General features: G+C 33.8%; 2 protein-coding genes across 2 annotated transcripts; both read right to left on the minus strand.

Moving 5' to 3' along the window:
- Positions 1–276: 276 nt before the first annotated feature.
- On the minus strand, positions 277–2,816 carry LOC101891177 (larval serum protein 1 beta chain). Its single transcript, XM_005182262.4, has 2 exons — positions 2,553–2,816; positions 277–2,478 (listed from the first exon to the last, which is right to left on the minus strand). Exons 1-2 carry the CDS (start codon positions 2,754–2,756, stop codon positions 352–354), a joined length of 2,331 nt encoding a protein of 776 aa, XP_005182319.1. The 5' UTR covers positions 2,757–2,816; the 3' UTR covers positions 277–351.
- Positions 2,817–10,928: 8,112 nt separating this feature from the next.
- Positions 10,929–24,735, minus strand: LOC101891346 (solute carrier family 22 member 3). Its single transcript, XM_011293696.3, has 6 exons — positions 24,317–24,735; positions 23,827–24,112; positions 15,514–15,617; positions 11,471–12,240; positions 11,218–11,399; positions 10,929–11,153 (listed from the first exon to the last, which is right to left on the minus strand). The coding sequence occupies exons 1-6, from the start codon at positions 24,526–24,528 to the stop codon at positions 10,965–10,967; spliced, it is 1,743 nt and encodes a 580-aa protein (XP_011291998.1). The 5' UTR covers positions 24,529–24,735; the 3' UTR covers positions 10,929–10,964.
- Between the last annotated feature and the right edge of the window lie 1,109 nt (positions 24,736–25,844).

A 25,844-nucleotide genomic window follows, 5' to 3' on the forward strand; every position in this document is an offset into this window, starting at 1 on the left:
TACCACATCTCACGAATCAAACCCAGAATAAGATCCAAGAGATCACTAGATTCTATTGGCGCCGTCAAAATATGGAACATGAGTCAAAAGAAATAACGGCAACACCTTCCCAGTGATGAAAATTTCCCAGCTCATCATATTAACAATGGCGTGATCATAAAGAAATGCAGACCTATACAAAACCAATAGAATAAGCAGGAAACATTTGGAGTTAAGTAGATTTGGAAGTCAGTTGCAAATTGGAATTAAAAAAGGCGGCCTAAAAACCGCTCCGAATCTCTTTTAAAAATAAAATTAATTCAAGATTACTTTAATTTACATATCCCAAGAAATAATCACATTTACATAATCTCATTTGGTATAGAAGCTATTGAGTAAGGTGTAATCAAATTTCCCTTCCATTTGGTAATTCGGTTCCATATACTTTTTGAAATAATCATGATGATAGATTTCCACATCCTTGAAATACATATTTGGCACAAAGAATTCCTCTTCGGAGATATCACGATCGAATGGATAGAACAAAGGTTTGTCGTCGGTGAAACGTCCGCCATACCCAAAACCACAAGAATACGACGTCTTGAGTTGCGATTTCTCCACATTGGGCATTTCATATCCGGTTACCATGAAGAACATTGTCATTGGCATCCCCTTTTCCCATCCACGTGGCAAAATTAAACGATTCGGGAACAGACAATATGTTTCCCTTACATAAACTGGGAACTTGTATTTGCCTTCTATGGCCATCATCACATTGTGGTATAATTCAGTGTATGTTGTGCGATCTTTTTGGGTCCAATAGAACTCATCCGAATTGTAGCTAATCACGTTCATGCCTGCTTTCAAATCAATAGCAAATTTACCCAGTGTTAGGAAGTTTTCACGGTTATCTGCCAGGCTAAGAGCTCTTCCAAATTCATCATGCTTGGGAGCAAGGAATATCCGAACTAAAGCTTGTTGATCTTTGTCGGATACAACAGTTAAATTAAAACCGAAGGGTTTGTGGTTTAACCGCATTTGCCTGGCCAAAAGCATCTTGTCCCACACCAAACGACCGTCTTGGAAAATCATCTTATCATTTCGCAAAGTTGTCAGATCAAAGTCCACTAAATCGAAGAATGTAACTAATTCGGTTACCTGCACCTCTTTAATTTCCACTCCAGAAAACATAAGTTCCTCCTTGGAGTATGGCTCCAGTTGACCTTTGAAACGCAAGAAGGCATCTGCTATTTTTTTGTGGAAAACATAGAAATATGGATCACGAACCATGGTCTCATAATTAAGCATTACACTTGGACTGACTTCGATGTCACCTTTGCCAACCTGCGATATAAACATGTGACTGAGCAAATAGTAGTAATTAAAGAAGTACTTATCGAACACATCAATGTTGCCCTGCACCAAATTACTTATATGCTCCAGTGCATTTTCATGTCGTAGATCAATGATCTGGCCATCGTGCATACGATAGTAGCCCATGTCAATTATATCGTAGATGCGTTGGAATGCATTTTGAATTTTGTTAAACATTTCAAGGTTGGCATATGTTTTGAAATCGTAGTAATTTGGCCGATAACTGTACCCAATGCCATTGCAAGCTACCAATTGAGGCTTATAACCATGTTCAATTTGCTGCATCCAATAAAATTCGGGAATTTCGCCAAAGCCATGCGACAATCGTTCCATATAATATCGAGACATAACTTTGTGGACGGCGTAAAGCCAAAACTCTCCGCGGCGCCCATTCGAAGCGAAGGTCTCAGAGTCCAAGAAAAATGCTTGATCCATATTCAAGTAATACCAGAATGACATCCAGCCTACATCCTCAGTAAAGTAGGAGTGGACCGATTCCCTATTGAAGAAATCAATGTCGCGAGTGTAATCGGCAGGCATCCACCACATTTTCAGATCATTCAGCAAGATCTTCCCTTTCGGGTCTTGATTAACTTCATGGATAGTCTCTCGTAGCATATAGTTGTCTTCGGCATACCAATGGTGTTTGTCGAGACCCATCTGTTTCCACCATTGCCACATTTTCCATTCCTTTATGTGGTCCCCATAATAACTGTGGTTATACAAATCCATTCCCTCAAAATGTTGCTGATATTCCAGTTCGTACATGGTCTGCTTTTTCCAAACACTATAGTCGTACTTCTCAGCCTTGTAGATGAAGTCGCTTGTAAAGAAATGTTGTGGAAAAATTTCATAGATGGATGGTAGTACCAAACCATTAAGATCTTCACGATGAATAACCGCCATACTAAGGGCATACACGAATAAGCCTTCATTAACATGCATACGAGCCCAGCAAACATTGTGCATGAATGTTTCCCAATCCCTGGCAAAGTAGAAGAAATTAAATAGTCCCCACGCTTGTTTATGGTGAGTCTCGACAAGTGCACCAAAAAATTCACCTCTAGGCAAGAGGGTTTTCAGCTTGTAGGATTCCCAGAATTTTTCCATGTGGTAATCATAGTGCTAATGTGAATAAAGGAATGATTCAAAACGCTCTTTAAATACATATATGAATGAATGTACACATTTTTACTTACCTTATAGTAAGATCTGTCAGTGACAAATGTGGTGCCTAGCTTAATCCATTCATCGAACATCAAGGGATCCGTCACACGATAGACTATCTCGAGAAGAAATTTTTGTTTTTCTAAGAAACCTTTATTGGCAATTCTGAACTCTGGCAATGTTGTGGCCGCCACTGCGAAGCCTAAACAGACTAAAATCGTTATTGCAAACTTCATGCTTAGAACTGTTCAGAATCCTCGAAAGCTGAAGACTGGTCTTAGTCAATGTTCCGCTTAGGCTTTTATATATGCACCAATGCACTCTTATCATATTCCAAAATAATGGTTTTTAAATATAATATACACATACACATATAGAAATGTCAAGGCCTGAAATAATATTATCTCGCATTGAGACTTCACCTAAAATGTTTACCTAATAAAGCAGGGTGTGCAGCTTTGTCGTTTTGGTGTTCTTACCTTAGCGAACCGAAACCGGAGAAAGAAATGTTCACTGTTACTTAATTATACATAACCTTTTTGAAATTGTAGCAAGTAATCCCAAACAATCTCTAAATATTTCCATAATTATTACTTCTCAAGCTGAATCAATCTGCCCATTTTGTCAACTGCGGGATGCACCCTATAATAAGGAGGAAGTAGCATTCATGTGTATAATAAACCCTTTGAATTAATAATTTAAATGTGATGGGATTTTCTTTGCACAAATAAGTGCAAATCATTTGGACATTAACAAATTATAACAAGTAGTACGACCGGGTCGAACTTTTTATATCCTCCGCCATTTGGAAGCTAAGAATAGGGTCGTAGAACAACGCTGACCGTTATTAACTGTAAATACCAAATTTTCTTCCACAGAAAGTAGAACCCTTACGAACTCAAAATGCCGAATTTTATATTATTCGGTTAAAAAATGTGCCTAAAATAGTTAAATAGCGAAGATCGGGAGATACGATAATTAGGATATATACGAAAACCAGGACCTATATAGACAATATCCTACCTGAGGGGGTAGGATCTGTTATGAACTCTAAACCCGAATTTTGAATTATTGCGTTAAAAATGTGGTTAAATACAGAATATGAGGAATAACCGTTATACCGACTATGGGGTGGTGCAAATACAATTATATAGAGGTTATGTCAAAACGTTTTCGATATAGCTCATCTTCGAACTTGACCTGTCTGCAAACAAAAGACAAATCTACGCAATATACCGTTTAGACTCTAGCGTGATTACAACAGACGGACAGGGCTAAATCGACGTAGAATTTTAAGGTGATCAAGAATATATATCAAATCTAAGAGAAATGTTTACAATTCGGTACATAGAGTTTGTAACGGGTTCATCTCCTAAGGCAGAATATTATCTATATGAGTGCACATTGTCTTATAGCCTCGATATAAGCGTACCTCCCGATTGTGACGATTTAAGACACATTTTCAAGCGGAATTGTTTAAAATTCGGTACTTAGAGATTGTAACGGGTTGCACCTCCTGTGGCAGAACATTGTTTATATAGGTTCACGTTTTCCTATAATAGCTAGTTCTTCGGTACTTCCAGATATTCAGCATTCTGATGATTTTACCCATAAATTGAATACACTGAAGTCGCTTAAAATTCGGCAAGTAGAGTTTGTAATGAATACTCTCTTTGTGACAGACGACTGCTAAAATAGGCTCTAAAATTTTTATCGCTCATAAGGCAATTCCTCTAATTATCTTAAATTTTGGTGATTTTAGTCACATATTTTAACAACCACTTAGCAGGAACCAGTACCATCGACATCTGCACAACTTTGCAGTAATTGTAGTCTAAGGTCGTGTGTAATATTGTTTTAAAGGCCCCATTTTTATACCCTCCACCATACTATGTCGGGTATATGAATGTTGTCATTCCATTTGTAACTCCTCGAAGTACTTATGTTAGGCAGTACAAAGTATATACAGATAAAACAAAAACTGCAACAAAGTCAAACGCCATAATTTTTACATTTTTTTTTAAATTTTATTGAATGAGAGCAAAAAAATGTAGGAAATAACTTCAAATTTTAGAATAAGTTTAGATTGGTTCGAATTGGTCACCTTTGGCACGAATTATGGCCTTAAAACGGCCAATGAAATCGTCACACGCTGCCCGAATGTTGCTATGCCGTATTTTGCCATTTCCCGCCGAAGCGCTTGCTTGAGGTGATCGCCACTTTGGTATTTTTTAGTGCCAACCTTGATTTCCAAAATACTCCAGACACAATATTCCAACGGATTGGTATCCCGAGATTTTGGTGGCCATTGTGCGATGGAAATGAAGCGAGGAACCTCATTTTGTAACCATTCTTGGGTGGCGCGTACTGAATTCGATGGTGCTGAGTCCTGTTGAAATGCCCAATGCTTATATACACCTTCAGAACATTTTCGCGATAATATTTGCCATTTGTTCTCTAGCCACGATCGAGAGCGACCATCGGCTGTTATGGCGACCCACACCATCACCCTGGCCGGCGCTTGAGTTTTGGTGGCCAACCGAAGGTGCACATTTTCAGCTGACCTCTTTAGCAAGTAAGCACGATCATTTTGTTTGTTTACAAACTGCTGGACAACAAATGTTTTCTCATCGGAGAAAACCAAATTCAGTAGTTCACCACTTTCGGCCAAGCGAAGCAACTCGTTAGCTCTTTTGACTCTATTTTCTTTCGGTTGCTGTGTAAGTTCTTGAACTATTTGGAATTTCAATGGCTTTACCCGAGCTCATTTTTCAATATTCACGAGCCATTTTTCGGCCACCGCGTCGCAGGTTTCGATGAAGTCGCTTCTTTACTTTTCGAACCATTTCTTCTACGCTACCAGTATCTTTACTTTTCGAACCATTTCTTCTACGCTACCAGTATCACGGTAACGAGCGATAGTATGGGACACAAAAGATTTATTCGCATTTAAATGCTTTTTTTCTGGAAAATTCATACCAAAACGATTTTGTACGCTTGTAAACATATAAAGAGCTGTCACTGGAAAACAGCTGTCGGACGTTTGGCTTAGAAATGACAGCAGTCTGAAGTTGGTTGCAGTTTTTTCATCCCACCCTATATATGCTGGATCAATGTAAAACACATATGCAGGCCACGTCTTCGTATAGCCCCCATATTACTGTTTTCATTTAAACGGTATTTTTTTGAAAATTGTCAAGTACCTTCAAAATGGTAGAGGGTATTAACTTAATTGTTTTTTACTTGTTTGAAAGTAATATGTATATGGGTGTTTTCATTTCCTTTGAACCGCGTGTGATTTGGCGTCTTTTCTGGCCTTATCCAAACAACTCGGCCTTCTTCGGGCTAGTTCACAATAACGGCAGACATAAGTACTGTGAAAATTGAAAAATCAGGGATACATATTCTGTGATGAATTTTTCAATGAATTGTTTTTTGAATATTCGTTCAAAAAAGCCCGATAACGTAACAGCCACTTCTTACTTATTTTCGAAGAAAAACGATACAATTACAACCAAAATCCGCCCCAAACAGTTACTCGTTTTGTGTGCCCCAAATGCAATACAATTTTGTTTGTTTACATGCGGAACTGACTTTGCTTCTCCTCTTCTAAAATCTGCACTCAATTTTCTCACACATTCTGCAACATTTCCATGAATTTCAATGTAATGTCGCAATAATTCCCAGAGTTGTCCAATAGTATACACAACCATATTAGCGGCAGGATAAAACAATTTATCTTTCAAATCAGACATGATCTAAGTGTTATCATTCACGAACTAAGCATTAGTTGAACATTTTAGATTGCGGGCTATACGAAAATACGTACGGAATATACGAAAATACGTACATATGTAGCGAGTATCCGTGAATATCATTATGTGGGTGCTATACAGGACTAACATTTATGCCGATTTATCGGCATTTTGAAATTTGTCACTCTAAAAATGGGACATGCCGATTTTTGCCCCAGAATTGACGATATTTCAACAATCGACACAAATTGTCAACTTTTTTACTTTAATACCTTACAAACGTATAAAAGTAACGAATAAACCGGTAAAAAAAAGTGCGCACAAGTATAAAATTGGTGGTGTATTTCATAAAGTTAAATTATTAATTAAATATAGATAAATACTTGACAAAACGAAAAGGTATATACTTTAAGAGTGTCTGAGATATATGTTTTTGTACAAAGATTGTTGAATGTTTGTTTTTTTATAGAAAAAAAAAAAAAAAAACACAGACGAAGAAAATATTTGTTCATCAAGTGTCCAGCAGGAACAAAACAGAAGACGCAAGCACAAATCACAATGGATTGACTCTGATACGGAGTGTTGGGCAGAAATGGGGAACAATTTTTTAGTTTGTAAATTGTGTAAAGTGCAGTTGAAAGCTACTTCGGGAAAATGTGACTTACTGGCTTATTCAAAAACAAAAAAATATTTAGCTGCTGCAAACGCTATATTGGTGCAAAAGAAAATCTCAGAATCGTTCTATGTGGAACAAAATGCGACCAAGAAGGCGGAAATAAGGATTGCCTTATTTATAGTAGAGCGGACCATATAACGAAGGTTTGTCAAAGCTCTTTGTCCGAAGAATGTGCACCAATATGACATTAGGAAAAACAAAGGCAACTGCCATTATAAATAATGTCGTGGGCAAACGACAATTTTTAAATATCTGTAAACTTTTAGAAAACAACAATTTTCTTCATGTATAGATGAGTCTACAGATCTATCAAAGAACAAATCATTGTGTTTGATCGTTCGCGTTTGTTTAAATTTTGAAATTCATGATTTTTTCTTTGCTAAAAGTTCATTCGGAATGTAACGCAAAAAGTTTACATGGATTAATTTTGGACCATTTTACAAAAAATGGTGCCGCCGTAATGACGGGAAAGTACAATTTTGTGGCTCAACTTTAAAAAAAAAAGATTCCTAATTTGTTCATAATGCCTATGCTTGTCTTCAATTGCCATCCGAAATAGAAACTTGGGCACGAAACATTTACAATTACATTGGTCATAGTCCGAAACGCCTTGGCTAATTTGAAGACATACAACAACTGATGGATCTCAATCCAAGAAAAATGTTACATCCTAGCCAAACAAGATGGCTATCACTTGAATCAGTAGTTGTAAGGATACTTGATTTGTATGAGCCACTAAAAATATATTTCTCCTTTACTGCCAATGTTGATCAAATAGATACAGCCAAAGTCGTTTTAGAAAATCTAAACGAAACAAATAAAATATATTTGTCTTTTTTAAAGTATATTCTCAACCTTATTAATAACACCAACAAATTATTTCAAAAAGAATCAACCGAAATTCATAATTTGCATAATGAAATGGAGCTACTTTTTAGAAACGTCTTAAGTAATTTAATAAAATCTGATGTTATAAGAAATTTTTTTAGAATATGATGGAGTATATTTAGGTTTATATGCAAAAGATATACTTTCAGAAACTAAGCTTCCCAAAAATGAGTTACACAAAATAGTTAGCACTTGCATTAATTTTTTTATATAGAACTTGCAAACTAAATATTAAAACGTTTTGATTTTAATTTAAATTCATTGAAATGCTTAAAACTTATTGATCCTGGAAGAATAATGAAGTAGAATAATTATTTTCTAGATATTTTTAAAGAATTCCCAGATTTTATTTTAGAAACTGAAAGACAAACTTTAGACTCCGAGTTTAGGGAGTTAAACTTTTTGAATTTTGAAGAAATTCTTGAAAATGCTGAAGAAAATTTGGAAAGTTTTCGAAATTAAACGTGGGGATTTCAATTTGGCTTTTCCAGTTTTATCCAAATTTGTACAAAGAATTATGATTCTTCCACACTCCACAGCAAATGTAAAGCGAATTTTTAGTCAGGTAAACCTTACCAAAACTAAAATTAGGAGCTCACTTGATAATGATTCATTGGAAAGGGATTGTAATAAAAATGTGTAATAAAAACCTATACTAGTTGACCTTAATACACTGTGTTATATATAAGTCTTAAAGATCTCACTAATGTACAACATAACAATGAATTTTAGAAAAATCTACATTTTTTGTAGAAAAATCAATCTATTATGTTATTTTTTATGAATAATTGAATTTATCCTTTTTTATTGAAATAATTTTTTTTTTGGTTTGTTATATACCTTAAAAATGTCTTTATTTATAAATTAGAAGTTGCCGATTTTTAAAAATGCAAATCCCGATTATGCCGATTTTTTTTCAGAAAAATTGACAATTTTTCATGAAATTTATCTAGTAGCCCTGGTGCTATATGCAAATGTGCACTCATGTGAACCATTATCTGCTTGATCTACCAGCAGACAAAAGACAGTTATGCGCAAAATCTTATATTTCTATCACAAGTGGTTGACACAATTCCGTATAGACTCCCGTTTTGAGACAAAATTTAAAATAATGAAATTTAGTGTTTTTCTAGACGATTGTTGTTATCGATTTTCGATTTCTGTTACAACCTGGGATCACTGTGCGACGGATGGAGGCGTGTCGCCAAACTTTGCTGATATTTTGTTCCATTCATAATGTAATCATGTCAACATTATCATAATAAGAAGATATCGCAATAGCTACCCAAATATTTTTTTACTTAATTTAAAATAAACATCGGCCCATGAAAGTACCTTTTTATACCCTCCACCATATACTATGGAGGGTATATAAACTTTGTCATTCCGTTTGTAACTCCTCGCAATACTCATGTCAGACCCAACAAAGTAAATATATTTTTGATCAGCTTAAAATTCTTAGTCGTTTAGCGATGTCCGTCTGTCTGTTGTAATCACGCTATCTTTCGAACGATTTGAGATAGAAGACTAAAATTTTGCACACATGTTTATTTTTCCAGTAGGCAGGTTAAGTTCGTAAATGGGCCATGTAGGTCCACGTCTTCGTATAGCCCCCATATAACGGTACCTCCCGATATTCGGTATTTTGATGATTTTAGCGAAATTATTCACCGGAATTGTTTCAAATTTGGTATTTGAAGTTCGAAAAGTATACTACATTCAGATTATTTTAGCGACATTATTACCCGAAATTGTTTCAAATTTGGCATTTGAAGTTCGTGATGGATACTACAGCCTATGACAGAAAATTGTCTATGCAGGTCCACGTCTTCGTATAGCCCCCATATAACGGTACCTCCCAATATTCGGTATTTTGATGATTTGATCGTCATTGTCCACCGAAATTGTTTGAGATATCGTATTTGAAGTTCGTAATGGGATCTACAGTCTGTGACAAAAAATTGTCTATGCAGGTCTTCGTATAGGCCCCATATATCAGTATCTCCCTATATTCGGGATTTTGACGAGTTTAGGTACAATACCCACCGAAATTGCTTAAGATGTCCTAGTTGAACTTCGTAATGGATGCTACAGCCTATGACAGATAATTGTCTATGCTGGTCCAGGTCTTCGCACAGCCCCGCCATAACGCTACCTCCATATAGACGATATTTTGATGATTTTAGCCACATTATTCACCGTTTATTTCAAGTTTACGAATTTGAATATGGTAATGGCTTATGACAAACAATGCCTATGTAGGTCCACGTCGTATAGACCCCAATAAAACGGATATATTCGGTATTTTTAAAATTTAACAGAATTTTTTAAGGATTTTATTTTTTTTAAAAAATTTTCTAATTGTGGAGGGTATTCAAAGTTCGGCCCGGCCGAACTTACTGCCTTTTAACTTGTTATGAAATAGCTACGTGATAAGACATGGTATAGTTTAACAGTCCGCGTGGCTAGAACCTTGTTATTGTCTTCAATATTTGCTTTGTTCAAAAAGTTAGCTTCCAAAAAACATTTTGATTTTTGGGGATTGTTATTGCTGGCTATCTAATCTCAGCATACATAAAATTGCAGAGCTATACCCCTAAAAGTTTATGGGCCATTGTTGCAAGATTATTTGGTTATCGGTTGAATATTATTGAATAGATTCATAGTTTCCAACTCAAGAAAATAACAACAACCAACATGTTTGGAACCTGTAAGAACAAATTTGCTACTGTAAGAGCATATTAGCTAATTCCCTTGGGATCACAGTTTTATAAAACCCAGAAAAATACTGAATTATCTTTTTGTTATAACCTCGCCCGGTATATCAAAGTTATGTCAAATTATGGACCAATATTAAAGATTTTCGTAGTATGATTTTTAAACCAATGCGGTTTTAAAATTAGTTCACTAAAACGTCACATCACAACAGCATTTGTTGGGAAACGCTACGCATGATATCTTTTCAGAATGTCAGAAATACGGGTGGTTGGACATCGTTAAACTGACCAAAAATTTTATGTCAATTAAGAAAAGATGTACTTTAGAACTAAGAAAAAAAAAAAAAAAACAGAAACAAAAACCGTAAAAACTAATTTTAAAACAACTATTAAATATTTTTATTATTATCATAAATGTGTATTTTGAACATCATTAGAACGAGCTTCCTTTTCCTTCGAGTTTCCTATTTTATCCGCATCTTCCATAGTAGCTGGCAAGATTAAATTCGTCGTTTCGGGAAATAATAGTGATAAACAGGCGCTTGCAATAGCTGTCGTTGCGAATAGTATCGCCGGAGCATTTTCATAATATTTTGCCTAAAATAACGGAAAATGAAACCATAAATAAGAATAAAAAACCGAATAGAAAACATATATTTACCAAAAGTGGTGTTTGTGGAGCCACCATTGATCCCAGTCTTCCCATCATCGAACAAAACGATAACAGGCTATTGCGCAAATTGGTGGGGAATATCTCCGATGTAAAGAAGTATAATACTTGAAAGCTGGCAGTGATTGCCAATTTTCCAATCAGAAACAAAATCAGTTGGCCAATTGCTGCGTCTGTAAAGAAAAATTTAAAATAGAATTGGTTCAGTTTTTAAAAATCGCTCACTCGGTTCGAACATTTTTACCTTTTGGCATAAATATGGTTGCCAAACAACACAGTCCGCTTATAAACATACAACCGAACAACGAACGCCTTCTACCAAAACGATCCATTATAACGAGTGGCAACAAGAACCCTGGTATTTCAACCATGGCTATGTACACAAAGTTATTGTATTTATCTCCATCCAGGAGAACTGCATTTAAGCTGAGGCCGTAATATACCAGGACGTTGACTATCCAACAGAACGAACAATTGGCGATGCGCCAAAACAAACTTGTAAATGCCAACTTTATGGGAAATTTTCCTTCGGTTGTGTTGGTCAGTTTTTCACGATTTGCCAGAATCAATTTGTCCAATGAGTGTTCGGGTAGGTCTCGCTTATTAACCCTTGCTGCACGTCTCAGTATATTTTTGGCTTCTTCCTCTCTCTTTTGACTCAATAGCCAGCGGACACTTTCCGGTAATATCCAGAAATAGACGAATAACACCAAGGCGGGTATGTACATAATGCGCAAAAGTATCCTCCAATTTTGGAAGTATTTTGCAAATATGGCCAGGAGCATTTCGCCCACAGCATAAAATATTGTGACTAAACTACAGGCGAGAACTCGTCGCTTCGGACCTACCAATTCGATGCCCACTATAAAACAAACAGAATACAGGGGGCTCGATGCTAGACTGTCCAGAAACTCGAATATCACAAAATACGTATAGGAGGTTGCAAATGAACGTATAATACCCAAAACAGCTGCTGCAAATCCACCAAAAGCCAAAGCCGTGCGGCGTCCATAACTAAATGTGAAAGTAGATAATTGGATAGTTATGAAACAATAATCTAATAAGAACGAAACGATCAATCTATCTGGTTACGGATAACAATTTAATAAAACAAATTACAACCTATCAATTGATCAATTCATATTCCATAAAAAAAAAATATTTTTTTTCGGACTACTTAAACCATTTTTGTGTAATGTTTAAAAAATGCGAACCAAAAAATGTTTTGAAATAGATACGAGTAATTATTAAAAACTATAACTAAATGATGAATATGCGACCTTTATTTTATAAATTGAAATAGTAATTATAACCCCCAAACAACCATAAATTATGAAAGGGACCTTGATATTTGGAATTTTTAAAATAGTCGAATTATGTATCCCAATGATTTGAGGAATTAATTTCACATTTGGTGGGCACATGTGACAAATACCGAATTTAATCAACATAATTTAAGTGTCACCCAAAAAAATATTTTTTTCAATTTGACTGAATTTAACGGGAGGGTATATTAAGTATGTCATGTCATTTGTAACTCATAGAAATAATAAATCAGAACCCTTGGAGTATTTATATTCTTGATCGACGTAAAATTCTAAGACGATTTGCATATTTCGGTCTGTTAGTTTGTGATAATCAATCTACATTTTAAAGGAGCGACTTGATCGAAAGTCGCTTGAGTCGCTTGGCTAAAAGTGGTGAAAATTTGGTTTTTCCGAAGGCAAAACATTCGTTGTCCAGCAATTTGTAAATAAACAAAATTATCGTGTTTACTTGCCAAAGAGGTCAGCTGAAAATGTGCACCTTCGGTTGGCCACCAGATCTCAATCGCCGGCCATGGTGATGGTGTGGGTCGCCATAACAGCTGATGGTCGCTCGTATTAATCGACCGAGGCATCAAATAAATGCCGAATATTATCGCGAAAATATTCTGGAGGGTGTATTATAGCCTTGGGAACGCAAACATTTTGGCCTTGGACATTCCAACAGGACTCAGCACTCCCCACCACAGAATGGTTACAAAATTAGATTCCTCGCTTCATTTCCAGCGCACAATGGGCACCATAATCTCCTGATACCCTTGGACTATTGTGTCTGGAGTATTTTGGAAAGCAAGGTTGGCACTAGAAAATACCAAAATGTCGATCACCTCAAGCAAGCGCTTTGCCGAGATTTAGCCAAAGTACCGCAAAGCAACATTCGGGCAGCGTGTTTCATTGGCCGTTTGGAGGCCATACTTCGTACCAAAGGTGACCAATTCGAACCAATCTAAACTTATTCTAAAATTTGATGTTATTTCCGACATTTTTTTGCTTTCATTCAATAATATTAGGAAAAAATGTAAAAATTATGGCGTTTGACTTTGTTGCAGTTTTTTTTATCTTTTATTTGAATCGACGTAAAATTCTAAGACGGTTTGCACATTTCGGTCTGTTCGTCTGTGGTAATAAATCTACATTATAAAGGATTTTGTTTATTATCATATTTTGTCTGCCCACTCGATGTAATTTTTAATGGATTTGGCCACGTTTTTACGTATTAATGGTACGAAAATACTTTAAAACCCTATTTTAGTATTGCGTGAAGTTAGAGATAAGAACAAGGAAAACCTACCTACCTATGATAATCGGAAAAGTGGACCATGAATTTTGTATGAGAAATACCAACATTTCCATTCAATAATGAAAGGCGAAACCACAAACTTCCTTCTGACCATTGTGTCGTCATATGTTCTATCGAGGTTTATGGAAAATGTTGGTTTCCGATCTTTGCGGATTGTGCGAAAGGAGGAGGATAATAATGACAACATCTGAGTTTTAAATTAAATAATGAGATCTTCAGTTTGAAAGACCTTTATAATTGTGTTCAATTGAATTAACAAACATAAATATACCCAAGCAAATGCTTTATAGTATGCACTAGTGCCTACACCACTCTGTTATGGGGATATTATAAGTTTCATTTGACCCAGCAATTTGAATAGCCTCGAAATATTACATTGGAAATAAATACTAAAAACAGTTACCCTAACAATCGAAAATTAGTGAACGATCCTCTATATTTGAAATGTTTTTAATCGTATTCCAACATCATGATGTATTCGGTTATTTTAGTCAAAAGGGTCTATTAAACTTTCAATCTATTAAACTCTACCTCCAAATATAATGGTGTAGGATACCATTTACGGCCCCGCCTGACTGTAGCCTATGTTTACTTCTTTTTCTTTTTTTATTTGCAAACACTTATATTTAAGTGGGTACCTTGTATTTTGTTAAAAGTTCTTAATGACTTACTATACTTCATCTTGAATTTATACATTGTATTTTTGTACAGTGGTATTACTTTTCATTATATCCTCCATAGTAGTAGTATAGAGGGTATATTACGCTTGTAGTTCAATTTGTAACATATCGAAATATTAATTTTAGGCCAAAGAAAGCATTTTTGATCAGCATACGATTTTAAGTCGATTTAGCCCCACGCGTCCGTTCGTTGTAATTACGATAGAGACCAAACGGCATTCGAAGGAAAAAACACTAAGATTTTGCAAAGAGTTGTATTCTGTTGTCTGCAGGCAAGTCAAGCATCCACATAATTGTACCTTCTATTTATGTATTACGATATTTCGTACAATTTAGCAACATTGTCTATTGAAATTTCAAATTCGGCATAACGGGATTTTCCTCCTGTGTCAGAATATTGTCTATATAACGTTACCTCCTCATATACAGTATTTTGACTATTTTAGCCACACTTTCCACGGCAATAGTTTAAAGTCTAGAATTTAGAGTTGATAATGGATTCTATTTTCTGTGACAGAACGTAGTTTATACAGGTCCATGTGGGTTTTATATGTTATTCTGTATTTTGCTTAGCTACATTTTCGAAAGGAATTACTTAAAATTCGGTATTTGGATTTCGTAAAGAATTTTACTTCTTTAGCAGAGTAATTTCTATATGAGACAACGTGTCCTTACTTTCCAAATGGTGGAGGGTATAAAAAGTTCGGAGGGTATATTAAGTTCGTCATTCCGTTTGTAACTCTTCGAAATAATAATTTTAGACCCAACACAGTATATATATTCATGATCAGCGTAAAATTCTAATTCTTGTTTATATAGATTCACGATATCGTATATCTCCCATATGACAGCGTTTTCGCTTGTGGCTTTTTTGCTTGTTTCTTATTATATATTATTCTTGAAATAAATGGATGTTTAATATGGCAATGTAAGTACGCGCTGTTTCACAAAACCTGTGGAATTATAGATATTAATATCTTACCGATCTGAAATAAATCCTCCAATTGGAATACCGACAAACTGTCCTATGTTGTTAAGGGTACCCACTAATGACAGCTTCCATTCATCCGAGCAGAAAATGTTGAACTGTGAATAGAAAATAATAAAATTGGTTTTCCGTTTTTAGTGCTGTACTAAGTAAATGATTTTTTTTATTTTATTCACTCAAATTTTTACAAGAAGAAGTTTCAAGGTTTAGTTTTCAGCACGTCATTTGGCTTTATCTTTTGATTATATTACATCGGGTGACATCCTATCGAACCAATATAATAATTTAGTTAAGTTATTGGTTATTTCGAGCTTTTTTCAAGATTTTTAATCGGTTGAAAACTCATGTAAAAATACACCCGATATTGAAAATTTATTTTAAATGTAGTTCAAAACACCCCATTTTAGGTATTCTAAAACCTCCCAAAACATCAAATTTCGAACCTTTGGTTAAAAAAAACAAATAAGCAAAGACTATGATGGTGCGGGACTGACCATTTGATACCCTACAACACTACAATATGTTGGAAGCCCCCTATATCCAAAACCATTTTGGAAGATTTCCTTTTTGAAATGATGTCACAGAGCCCTACCCTTAGCTTTTTGACCGGGGCATTTGTAGTATATTTACGCACACCGTCATTCACACACCGTATTCAAAACTATCGCTCACGAAAGTTGTGGCCTATTTTACAGCTAAATATAATCCAATGTCATCCATAATGCTACACTTTTCCCTGTACTTAACTCTCTTCTCATTCAAAATTCCGTGTCGATTAGTTTTTAATTGTGACCTGTAGAGTGACTGCAAAATCAGGAAAATTTTAATTTTTTGGTCCATTTGAACCCCTAATCCCCAAACAAAGTAGGCTTTAATTCTGACTCTAACCCCATGCAAAATTTCGAGATCATCGCACGATAATTGCGACTTGTATATAATATCCTCAACACATGGTGTTGCAGGGTGTAGAAAAACTTTAGAAAATTTACAATTCTTAACTGTAAGTCAAATTGAAAAAATCGCATGCGCTGAAAAATATGACAAAAATTGAAAAAAATGTAACAAAAAATATTCACTTTTTTATTGTCATATTTTTACTCGATTTTTCTTAGATATTACCATTTTCTGGCGAGAGACCGTTCCGAATTGACGAGAATTGTGAAAATCTGTCAGGGGTTCTTGACTTATAAGGAGAATAACTAAGATCTATTTCTTTTACATATATATTGTACCCATTTTGCTACATATCCGATATCTTGGCTATAAGCATCTCTTTAATGGTCAGAAGTGACCTTTTAATTAATTTGTAACTTGGCCGGGGTTAAAAATATTCGTGGTTTAGTGAAAATTTTCGTATTTTTGTCATAAAAGTTATGGTATATTTTACCCGCTAAATATATTACGATTACCATTCAAATTGGTTAGCTTAGCCCAGCCCTGAACTCTAACTCCATGTAAATTTCTGCGTCTATGGGTTCATAATTACGGCCTATAGAGAAACTGCAAAATCACTGGTCCATTTCAACCCCTAAATATTGTGCGATCATCTCCAAAATTCTGACCCTAACTTCACCTTCATTTTGAATTTCGTGAGGATTGGGCCACAATTGCGTCCTGTAGCTTGATTACAAATAAACATGGACAGACGGACGGACGGATGGGATAGGAAGATCCATATATACTTTCCTATGTGGGAAACCAATATTTCGAGGTGTTTCATAATTTTTGGTCAATCAAACTTATAATACCCCCAACACATAGTGTTGTAGGGTTTAGTAAAATTGACAATTTTGAAGGCAGAACTAAATATATTAATAACTTAGTTAGATACATCTTATTTAAATTTTGTCAGACTTTATTTCAATCCAAATTAATTTATTGAAAAGTACTAAATAATTTAAATTTACAACGTAAAAACGGTCAACTACTCGCACCGGCTTAGACTATCCTGAAATAGTGTAGTTTATTTCAAAAGTGTAACTGTTGCCTTGTCCCTTAATGTAATGATCTTAATGGGAAGAGACACGTCATATACTTTTGGATTATTAAACAACAACATTAATTCAATTAACTTATTAATTTATTTTGAATTTCATTCGCATGCTGTGGTTATTGACATCATCATTCTTTTGTAGTGTCTGATTAAGACTAAATATTATCAGCAATTTTCCCACTCGCCTCATTACGGTGTTAAAATAATTATACATTAGAATGGGTCGTGTGAGTAATAAAAGAAACAATGTGTGTTTCTTAAAATTATTAAATTACAAGTATTTTTAACCTTGAGAAAATTACGTGGCATATTTTTCTCAAGGGAAGAAAATAAATGTAAAAATATAAATGTAGTCCAAGTATGTTACATTAAACCAGTAAGGAAAAGCCGACTATATGATACCCTACATCACTATTCGTATTTAGTAGAGTTCCCGTAGAAAAAGAATTTATTTCAAGTAGATCATACCATCTATCAACATTTGGCTTTAGAGCAGTTATAGTTTGCTATAGAGTGCATGATATAACTTGAGAAGCATTATATCAAAAAAATGTATATATCGAAGGCGAGTTGCACAAAATGATAACGTAAGTCCCGAAATTCACTCCATTTGGGCTAATATTAGCCATTATTTGCACAATAAACCTTAAATCGGATTTAGGATATATATGGAAAATAAATCCGAATCTTAGCCGTTCTCGATAAAATTTGACAAAGATATTTCCGACCTTTATAAGATATCTGGTACCAACAATCATTGTTGTCGTATGCAAATTACGCGTGTGAGGGACATTTAACCCCAAATCAGATAAAACACATATATTGAAGATATAGCTATAGCAGAAACGATTTACACCAAATTTGAAATACTGGTTTATAAGATAAATTCAGTCGTAATTGCCAAAATTCAAACCATTTAGGCTGATATTAGTCATTTGGTGCAAAATAAACCTGATATCGGATAAAGATATAAGTGGGAACTATATCCTAATCTCAACGGATCTCAATAAAATTTGACAGGGGTATTGTCGAGCAGTATCCGATGTCCGGTACCAAATATCATTCTTCTAGAGTGCATATTACTCATGAGAGGGACTCAAAACCATAAATCGGATGAAACATATATATGATAGCTATAGCTATATCTTACCAAATTTGATTTATTTGCATATAAATTAAGAGGGTAGTTTCGAAAATAGTAAAAATAGTTTTTTTTTTTAAGTTTGTCAGTAGGCTTTTCTGTCTACTTTGGTTAGCCAGTGTTTTTACAATTATTACCGGGAAAAATTTCGCAAAGCAAAATATTGAGCTTATTAGGTCGGATTGTGGCAGAAACATCCAAAATGATGAGTGTCAAATAGTGGTATTATATTGAGGGCTATGTCTAAGCGGAAACTGACTCCCTAAATATCATCCATCGTAAGAATGATGTATGTATCAGTGCAAAGTTCCAAACATCTATTTTAAATAATGCGATCAATTTCATTATCACAAGGCACGGACGGGCAGACAGATGGGCAGATTAAACTATAATCGACATAGTATTTTACTCCCTGAGTTCCCAAAGATTAGGGCGTAACCATTCATATTTGTAGTGAGAGCCAATATCTTTTTATCAAATTATAAGCTATTTTTTCAATCAGAAACAGAAATGAAATTTAATTTAATTTTCAGATTTTAATTTTCTTAAAAATAAGTATTACAATTTGGAGCTAAAACTAAGGGTCAGAAACGCGGATCGGGTCAGCTACTTCTATATATAAATGAAAGTGATTTTAGGTACAACACTTATAAATAAAGAACGGTTGGCCTGGTTTTGACAATTCACACCATTTCAGGATGGTCTCTTGGCAGAAAAGGATATCTGATATCTTATACCTAATATCATTGTTAGTGCATATTACGGACGTAGGGGAATTAAATGTGAAATCGGATGAAACATATGTATGGCAGCTAAACCTATATCTGACCAAAATAGTAATAGTAAAATAGTCAAACCTATAAATGGGGGCTACTAGAAACATTATAATGAAGAGTATGAGGTAATGGAATTGTATATGGTCTTACCTAAACAGGTATATGAAATATTTATATGTCTGTGCTACTTCTAAAGTATGATAAATTGATGACACTTATGATTCCGGTCATAAAGGGAAGTTGTGTAGGTCTGTCCTCTTTATCCGCTCAATAATGAAGTGGACAAAACTAAACACCTTGCAGCAAGATTTCTTTACGCCAAATGTTCGTCATCCCCCAACTACGGGTTTTATTCGGAAAGTTTGGAATTAGGATCACTTTTCTAAGTATATATATATATATATATATATATATATATATATATATATATATATATATATATATATATATATATATATATATATATATATATATATATATATATATATATATATATATATATATATATATATATATATATATATATATATATATATATATAATACCAGTAAAAGTTTATATATTTTAAGAATTTCAGGAACATACGGTTAAGTACTACCTTTATATAGTTATAGATAAAAATGTAAAGAGTAGTTCGGTGGCATTGCTATCTTGAAAATTTAATTTAAATTTAAAGTTTACAGCTACTGTTAGACTGACTTTAGTTGCAAGGAATCCTTTTTGAACAAAGTATAGACTTTTAAACTGGAATATCGTATAATTACAACAGTCAATAAACTATAATCTTTACAAACTAAAATGGCGGCGCGAACATTATACATTTAAATACACAGGTATTTATTATTTCATTTATTCTGTTGAGTAGTTTTGTGTAACTTTAACTGCCCATGTTACCAGAATGTTAAATTGATACTTTAAGAATATTTATATTAATTTGTACGCAAAGGCTGTTTTTTGTTTAAAAATTGTGGAAAGCGTCTAATGCTTTAAAAATACTACAGAAAATTGTGAAAAAAGTCGTTTTACATACGACTTTAACACTATGTGTAATCGGGCCTTAAGTCCATTTCATTATTATTGTTTGTCAAAATAATACATTTTGATATGTGACAATACAGATTATTACAAAATCAGTCATACAATCATGGTAGAATTAAAAAGGTAGCCTAATGCAATCATATGTTTAAGTGAAATAGAGTGTAAAGACTGAACGAATAGAATTATGAAAAAAGGTTAAGAAAAAATATGTCGCAATTTTCAAAAAATAAAATCCGTTAAACATTTTTTTAAAATCTTAAAAATACGAAATGTAGCCATATATTAGGGTCTATACGAAGACGTGGACCTGCAAAGGTAACATTTGTCATAAGCCATTGCAATATTCAAATGCGAAACTTAAAAAAATCGGGAACAATGTAGCTAAAATCATCAAAATACCGAATATGGGTAGGTACCGTTATATGGGGCTATACGAAGTCGTGGATCTGCACAGACAATTTTCTGCCTTAGGTTGTAGTATCCATTACGAACTTCAAATGCCAAATTTGAATCAATTCCGGTAAATAATGTCGCTAAAATCAACAAAGTAGCGAATATAGGGAGGTACCGTTATATGGGGGCTATACGAAGACGTGAACATGCACAGACAATTTTCTGTCTTATGCTGTAGTATCTATTACGAACTTCAAACTGTCAAAACTGAGATTCATTCAGTCGGAAATTGTGGCAGAAACATTAAAAAAATTACGAATATTAAAAAGCAGCACGGGAACAAACATTTGTTAAATCGTTAAATCAAATATGAACTTCATGGGATCTTCAAAGGCATAATTAAATGACAAGACAATTAAAACGTTGGAAATACAAATTCCAAATTACAGCTCATTTGAATGGAAAATGTTGCTAAGCTCTTTACAATACCAAACATTGAGCTGAGTTTTTACATGGGGTTATTACAGATGTTCTATATCATATTGGATTACACTGAAATTAAGGCCTATGGCTGAAAAATAAGATCAAGCTATTCAATATTTATTTCTATTTAGAAATTACTATGGAGTCATTGCTTATAATAAAAATTGTGCCGCTTACATAAATCAGATCTCTGATTTAATGTGCTTTAAAAAATATGAATTTAAGACTTAAAGTACGGGCCGACAACGTGGACCGGCCAGCTAGTAATAATTTAAAAATAGTTTGCCATAATTATGCTTGAGAAACACTTATGGTGTACAAACTTATCTCAAATTTGTACTTTTTTGACAAATTTGTTTTGAATTTCTGTAAAAATTGTCAGATAGAAATGGTTTTCTTTTGGTAAAAAGCAAAATCACAGGAATTTAGCACCCATTTCCGGACCGAATTCTTAAGGTAATTTTGAATACTAAATCTGAGAATCTGTGTGATATATAATTTCAATCTCATTTCAGACAGAATACATAAAAAAAGTTGCAAAAATTCAATAGAAGTGTTTTTAGTGGAGAAAATGCAGAAGCTCAAATAGGGGGAAAAAGCGTCTAGGTCTCAAGGCCACAGGAGGCAGTGACAGCTGGGATTGACATTAAATAAAAAAATTAAAAAAATAAAAATTGTATAGGGTAAGTGTGCCTAAGTTCGGCATGTCCCAGTAGTCGGCACTTTTTATTTTTAAGCCCAAATAAATGAAACTTTTATAACTAAATATATTTTGTTTACTTCAAATATATTGTCAGCTATCTTTGTGTACAATTTCGCTAAGAAAAGATGATTTATTCTAATAAAAATTAAATTTCTGTATGTGAAAGTCCTCAACAATCCATATTCTTAAGAAAAGTACAGTAAAGACGTCGAATCAGTTTAACTAAACAAAAATATTATATTTTTATGAATTAATTTATTATTATCATTAATTATTCTTACAAAAAAATTGGTATGCCGACTGTTGCAACATGCCATACAGACAATTGGCAAGTGGTGCCGACTACTGGCAAAAAAGCATTGTTTTAATAAAACTACAAATTTATGAAATTTAATAAAAGGTTATTAAAACTTTATTTATTATTGCAAAAACTATACAAAATTTCAAATCTGAATAAATTAACTTTGTAATAATTGAAAAGTTCCACTCAGAATGGTGAGCGATTACAAACGCGAAAATCCTAAAAGTGCCGACTACTGGTACACTTACCCTACCATTACAAAAATAAACTTAATAGGGTAAGTGTACCTGTAGTCGGCACTTTTAGGATTTTCGAGTTTTTAATCGCTCACCATTCTGAGGGGAACTTTTCAATTATTACAAAGTTAATTTATTCAGATTCGAAATTTTGTATAGTTTTTGCAATAATAAATAAAGGTTTAATAATTTTTTATTAAATTTCATAAATTTGTAGTTTTATTAAAACAATGCTTTTTTTCCAGTAGTCGGTACCACTTGCTAATTGTCGGTATGGCATGTTCCAACAGTCGTCATACCAATTTTTTGTAAGAATAATTAATAATAATAATAAATTAATTCATTAAAATATAACATTTTTGTTTAGTTTAACTGATTCGACGTCTTTATTGTACTTTTCTTAATAATATGGATTGTTGAGGACCTTCACGGACAAAAATTTAATTTTTATTAGAATAAATCATCTTTTCTTAGCGAAATTGTACACAAAGATAGCTGACAATATATTTGAAGTAAACAAAATACATTTAGTTATAATAGTTTCATTTATTTGGGCTTAAAAATAAAAAGTGCCGACTACTGGACATGCCGAACTTAGGCACACATACCCTATAATATTATTTTCGTAAGCTTATTCTACAATTACAAGTATAAGCTTATGAGTAAGGGTTCAATTTCGAATGTTCTATATTTGTTACACAAACATTTTAAATGTTATTTCAAGATTTTTCAAACTCAATGCTTATGTTCTTAAGTTACCCAACATACCAAAAGGCTTGAGAATAATATTACAATAAGCTTAAGAACAAAAGCCTTATGCTTGAAAAATTCTTGAGGAAATATTAGAAAATGTTCGAGCCATTTTGGTATGTTGGGATTGTCTTGTGTCAATACAATGTAATACAAGATAAATCGATGCTAGTTGTCGAAATGGTATTTTGTTCTAGGCTAATTTATTAAATTAACAAACTTCTGCCAAATAATTTGAAATTAAGACAAAATCCTTAAAATCCCGCAATAAAATCTTCCAATTTCAAGGTTCTTATTCAATTAAAATATAATTGTTTGCCAGAATCTGATAATGGCGATAATTGGTTAAATAAATGTTGTGAAGAACGGTTCTTTCATATGTTTCAAAAACATATGTTTCCATGGGTAACCGTGGGTAACATGACCCACTTTAATACCCCATCTATGCTACGGAATGTCCAACATACCCACTAAATGACGTGTTATTACTCACTTCGTTCGAAATCGTGACTTCTTTATCTCGAAATATAAAATTGTCTGTGGGACAGGTTTCGATTTGGTCTCGATTAAAGTCATTGACTGTACACACGGCCGTATCTTCCTGCTCTGTAGCTACAACATCAAACACTCTCGTTGAAGTGGTGGTGGTTGTATTCGCATCCGCAATGCTGGCATAACGTTTACACTGATCCAAACTTGAACCCTTCATTGGAATTGTAAAATCCGTCCATGGTTCATCATACTGACTGTTTGCGGTATCACATTCTGAAATATTACATCTAAAAACGAATTATATTGTTTCAAACAATTTTTTGGGCTTTAAGATTATTTTCTACAAAAAGTTCAAGTGCAAAAAATAGGATTGATTAGTTCGAGTAGTTATCAGTAACTGGTTGAGTGTCCATTATTTTGTACAACACGCTTGAAGAGCAATTAAAACAAGTTTGATAAGAAGAACATGTACCCCAGTACGTCACATTTACCTATGAACTACGGAACTGGCTGTGAAGACGTAAGTCACAGAAAATATTGCATTAAACATCATGGGCAAACAAATTAACAAAAATATTATCACTTGAAATTTTCCAAATTGGCCGATACGAACTAGTATTGAATCTAAAGTAGAGTCTTCATCATCACATTGTCGAGGTTCCACAACGTCTACACTAACTTTTGAATCGGCCACCGTTTCCATTTTCAATTATGCAAAACTGGATTTTTTTTTTAATATTTTAAATGCAATGGTTCGAACGTAAGATAATAGCAAAAAACAACCGGTCCCTAGTAAAAACGTACATAAATTACGTTTGTTACACCTCAACACGTCGCCGACGGCCAAAATTTGCAAATTTCCTTCACTCAACCGATGCCGTAGAACAACTAAGCGGCCGATTTAACAGAGAACGAGGAGAAGTTGTGTCGGTTATCTCTCAAAATAGCACATTTAATACACGATTAGTTCCGTCTGACCAACGTCTGATGTTCGATCAAAAAAAAAAAAAATCAAAAAACAAAGAGAGTAATTGTAGAAGTACTGTGCAACAAAAATTAAACTTTCACATCTATACATACATATATAAACATCAAATGTTGTTGGTAATGAAATAAGTTGAAAACGGATTGGCCGTTTTGAACATTTGTTTTTGCAAATGTTCTTTAGGTTTTAATGCAAAGAAAATTTGACCACGCCCACTTTTACGCCCATTTTTTTCTATTTACCTAAAATTCTTATATTTGCCAAAATAATGAAGATATCTGTTTGAAAGTTAGAATACTCTGACTCTGCCTCCAACCTTAAGTATCTATTTAGAGTCAGAGGAACTGGTCACGCCTATTATATTATAGTCTAAACAGTATAGTTACACATCCATTGAAAACGGCAGGGCCGATTTGTCTCGAATTTTCTTTCGGTTATTTGTAATTGCAGTGGAAAGGTTTTATGAAAGAAAATTTTGGGAAAAGCCTCTAGAAAGTCGCGAAACTTAAAAAAATCGAAAGTGGTTTTTCGATATGGAATTTTGTGTAGAATTGTTTCCGAACAAATCGTGAAATTTTGCATATTTTTTATATATGCCGGATTTTATTGTTTTTGAGAATTGCCAAATTAGTTCCAAATGGTGGAGGGTATTCAAAGTTCGACCGGGCCGAACTTAAGCTTTTTTGCTTGATTTTTTTTTTTAATTTGACATAATATATTGAAGTGTACATTTTTTATTGTTTCGAATCCGTCCAATGGGAAATCAAAATGCAAAATTCATTGGGACTGCAATCAGTGAAATACCGAATATAAAGGGTGCAGAAATAGTGAAGCGAATTGAACATTTAGTAAGAAAAGGATTTATATCCTTCCAGAAATTCTTCCTTAACTTTCAAGATACCTAAAATCGCTTCTGCAGGTCATGATATATGTCATAACCCCCGATTAAGGGAACAACCTGATTTAAAGTATATTTAACATTTTAACCATATTTTTCACACTATTTTTTTGCGAGGATGGTTTCTTCTCAAATT

Source organism: Musca domestica, unplaced genomic scaffold (assembly GCF_030504385.1).
Source record: "Musca domestica strain aabys unplaced genomic scaffold, Musca_domestica.polishedcontigs.V.1.1 6, whole genome shotgun sequence".
Taxonomy (NCBI): Eukaryota; Metazoa; Arthropoda; class Insecta; order Diptera; family Muscidae; genus Musca; species Musca domestica.

What these genes read in the sequence shown, in the direction of transcription:
- LOC101891177 (XM_005182262.4), bottom strand. Translation starts at nt 2,756, where the DNA reads ATGAAGTTTGCAATAACGATTTTAGTCTGTTTAGGCTTCGCAGTGGCG. An exon ending in CTGACAGATCTTACTATAAG is followed by an intron (nt 2,479 to 2,552) that starts GTAAGTAAAAAT and finishes TATTCACATTAG; the next exon opens with CACTATGATTACCACATGGA.
- LOC101891346 (XM_011293696.3), bottom strand. Translation starts at nt 24,528, where the DNA reads ATGGAAACGGTGGCCGATTCAAAAGTTAGTGTAGACGTTGTGGAACCT. An exon ending in GGAGGATTTATTTCAGATCG is followed by an intron (nt 12,241 to 15,513) that starts GTAAGATATTAA and finishes TTTCACATTTAG; the next exon opens with TTATGGACGCCGCACGGCTT. An exon ending in CTCCACAAACACCACTTTTG is followed by an intron (nt 11,154 to 11,217) that starts GTAAATATATGT and finishes CCGTTATTTTAG; the next exon opens with GCAAAATATTATGAAAATGC.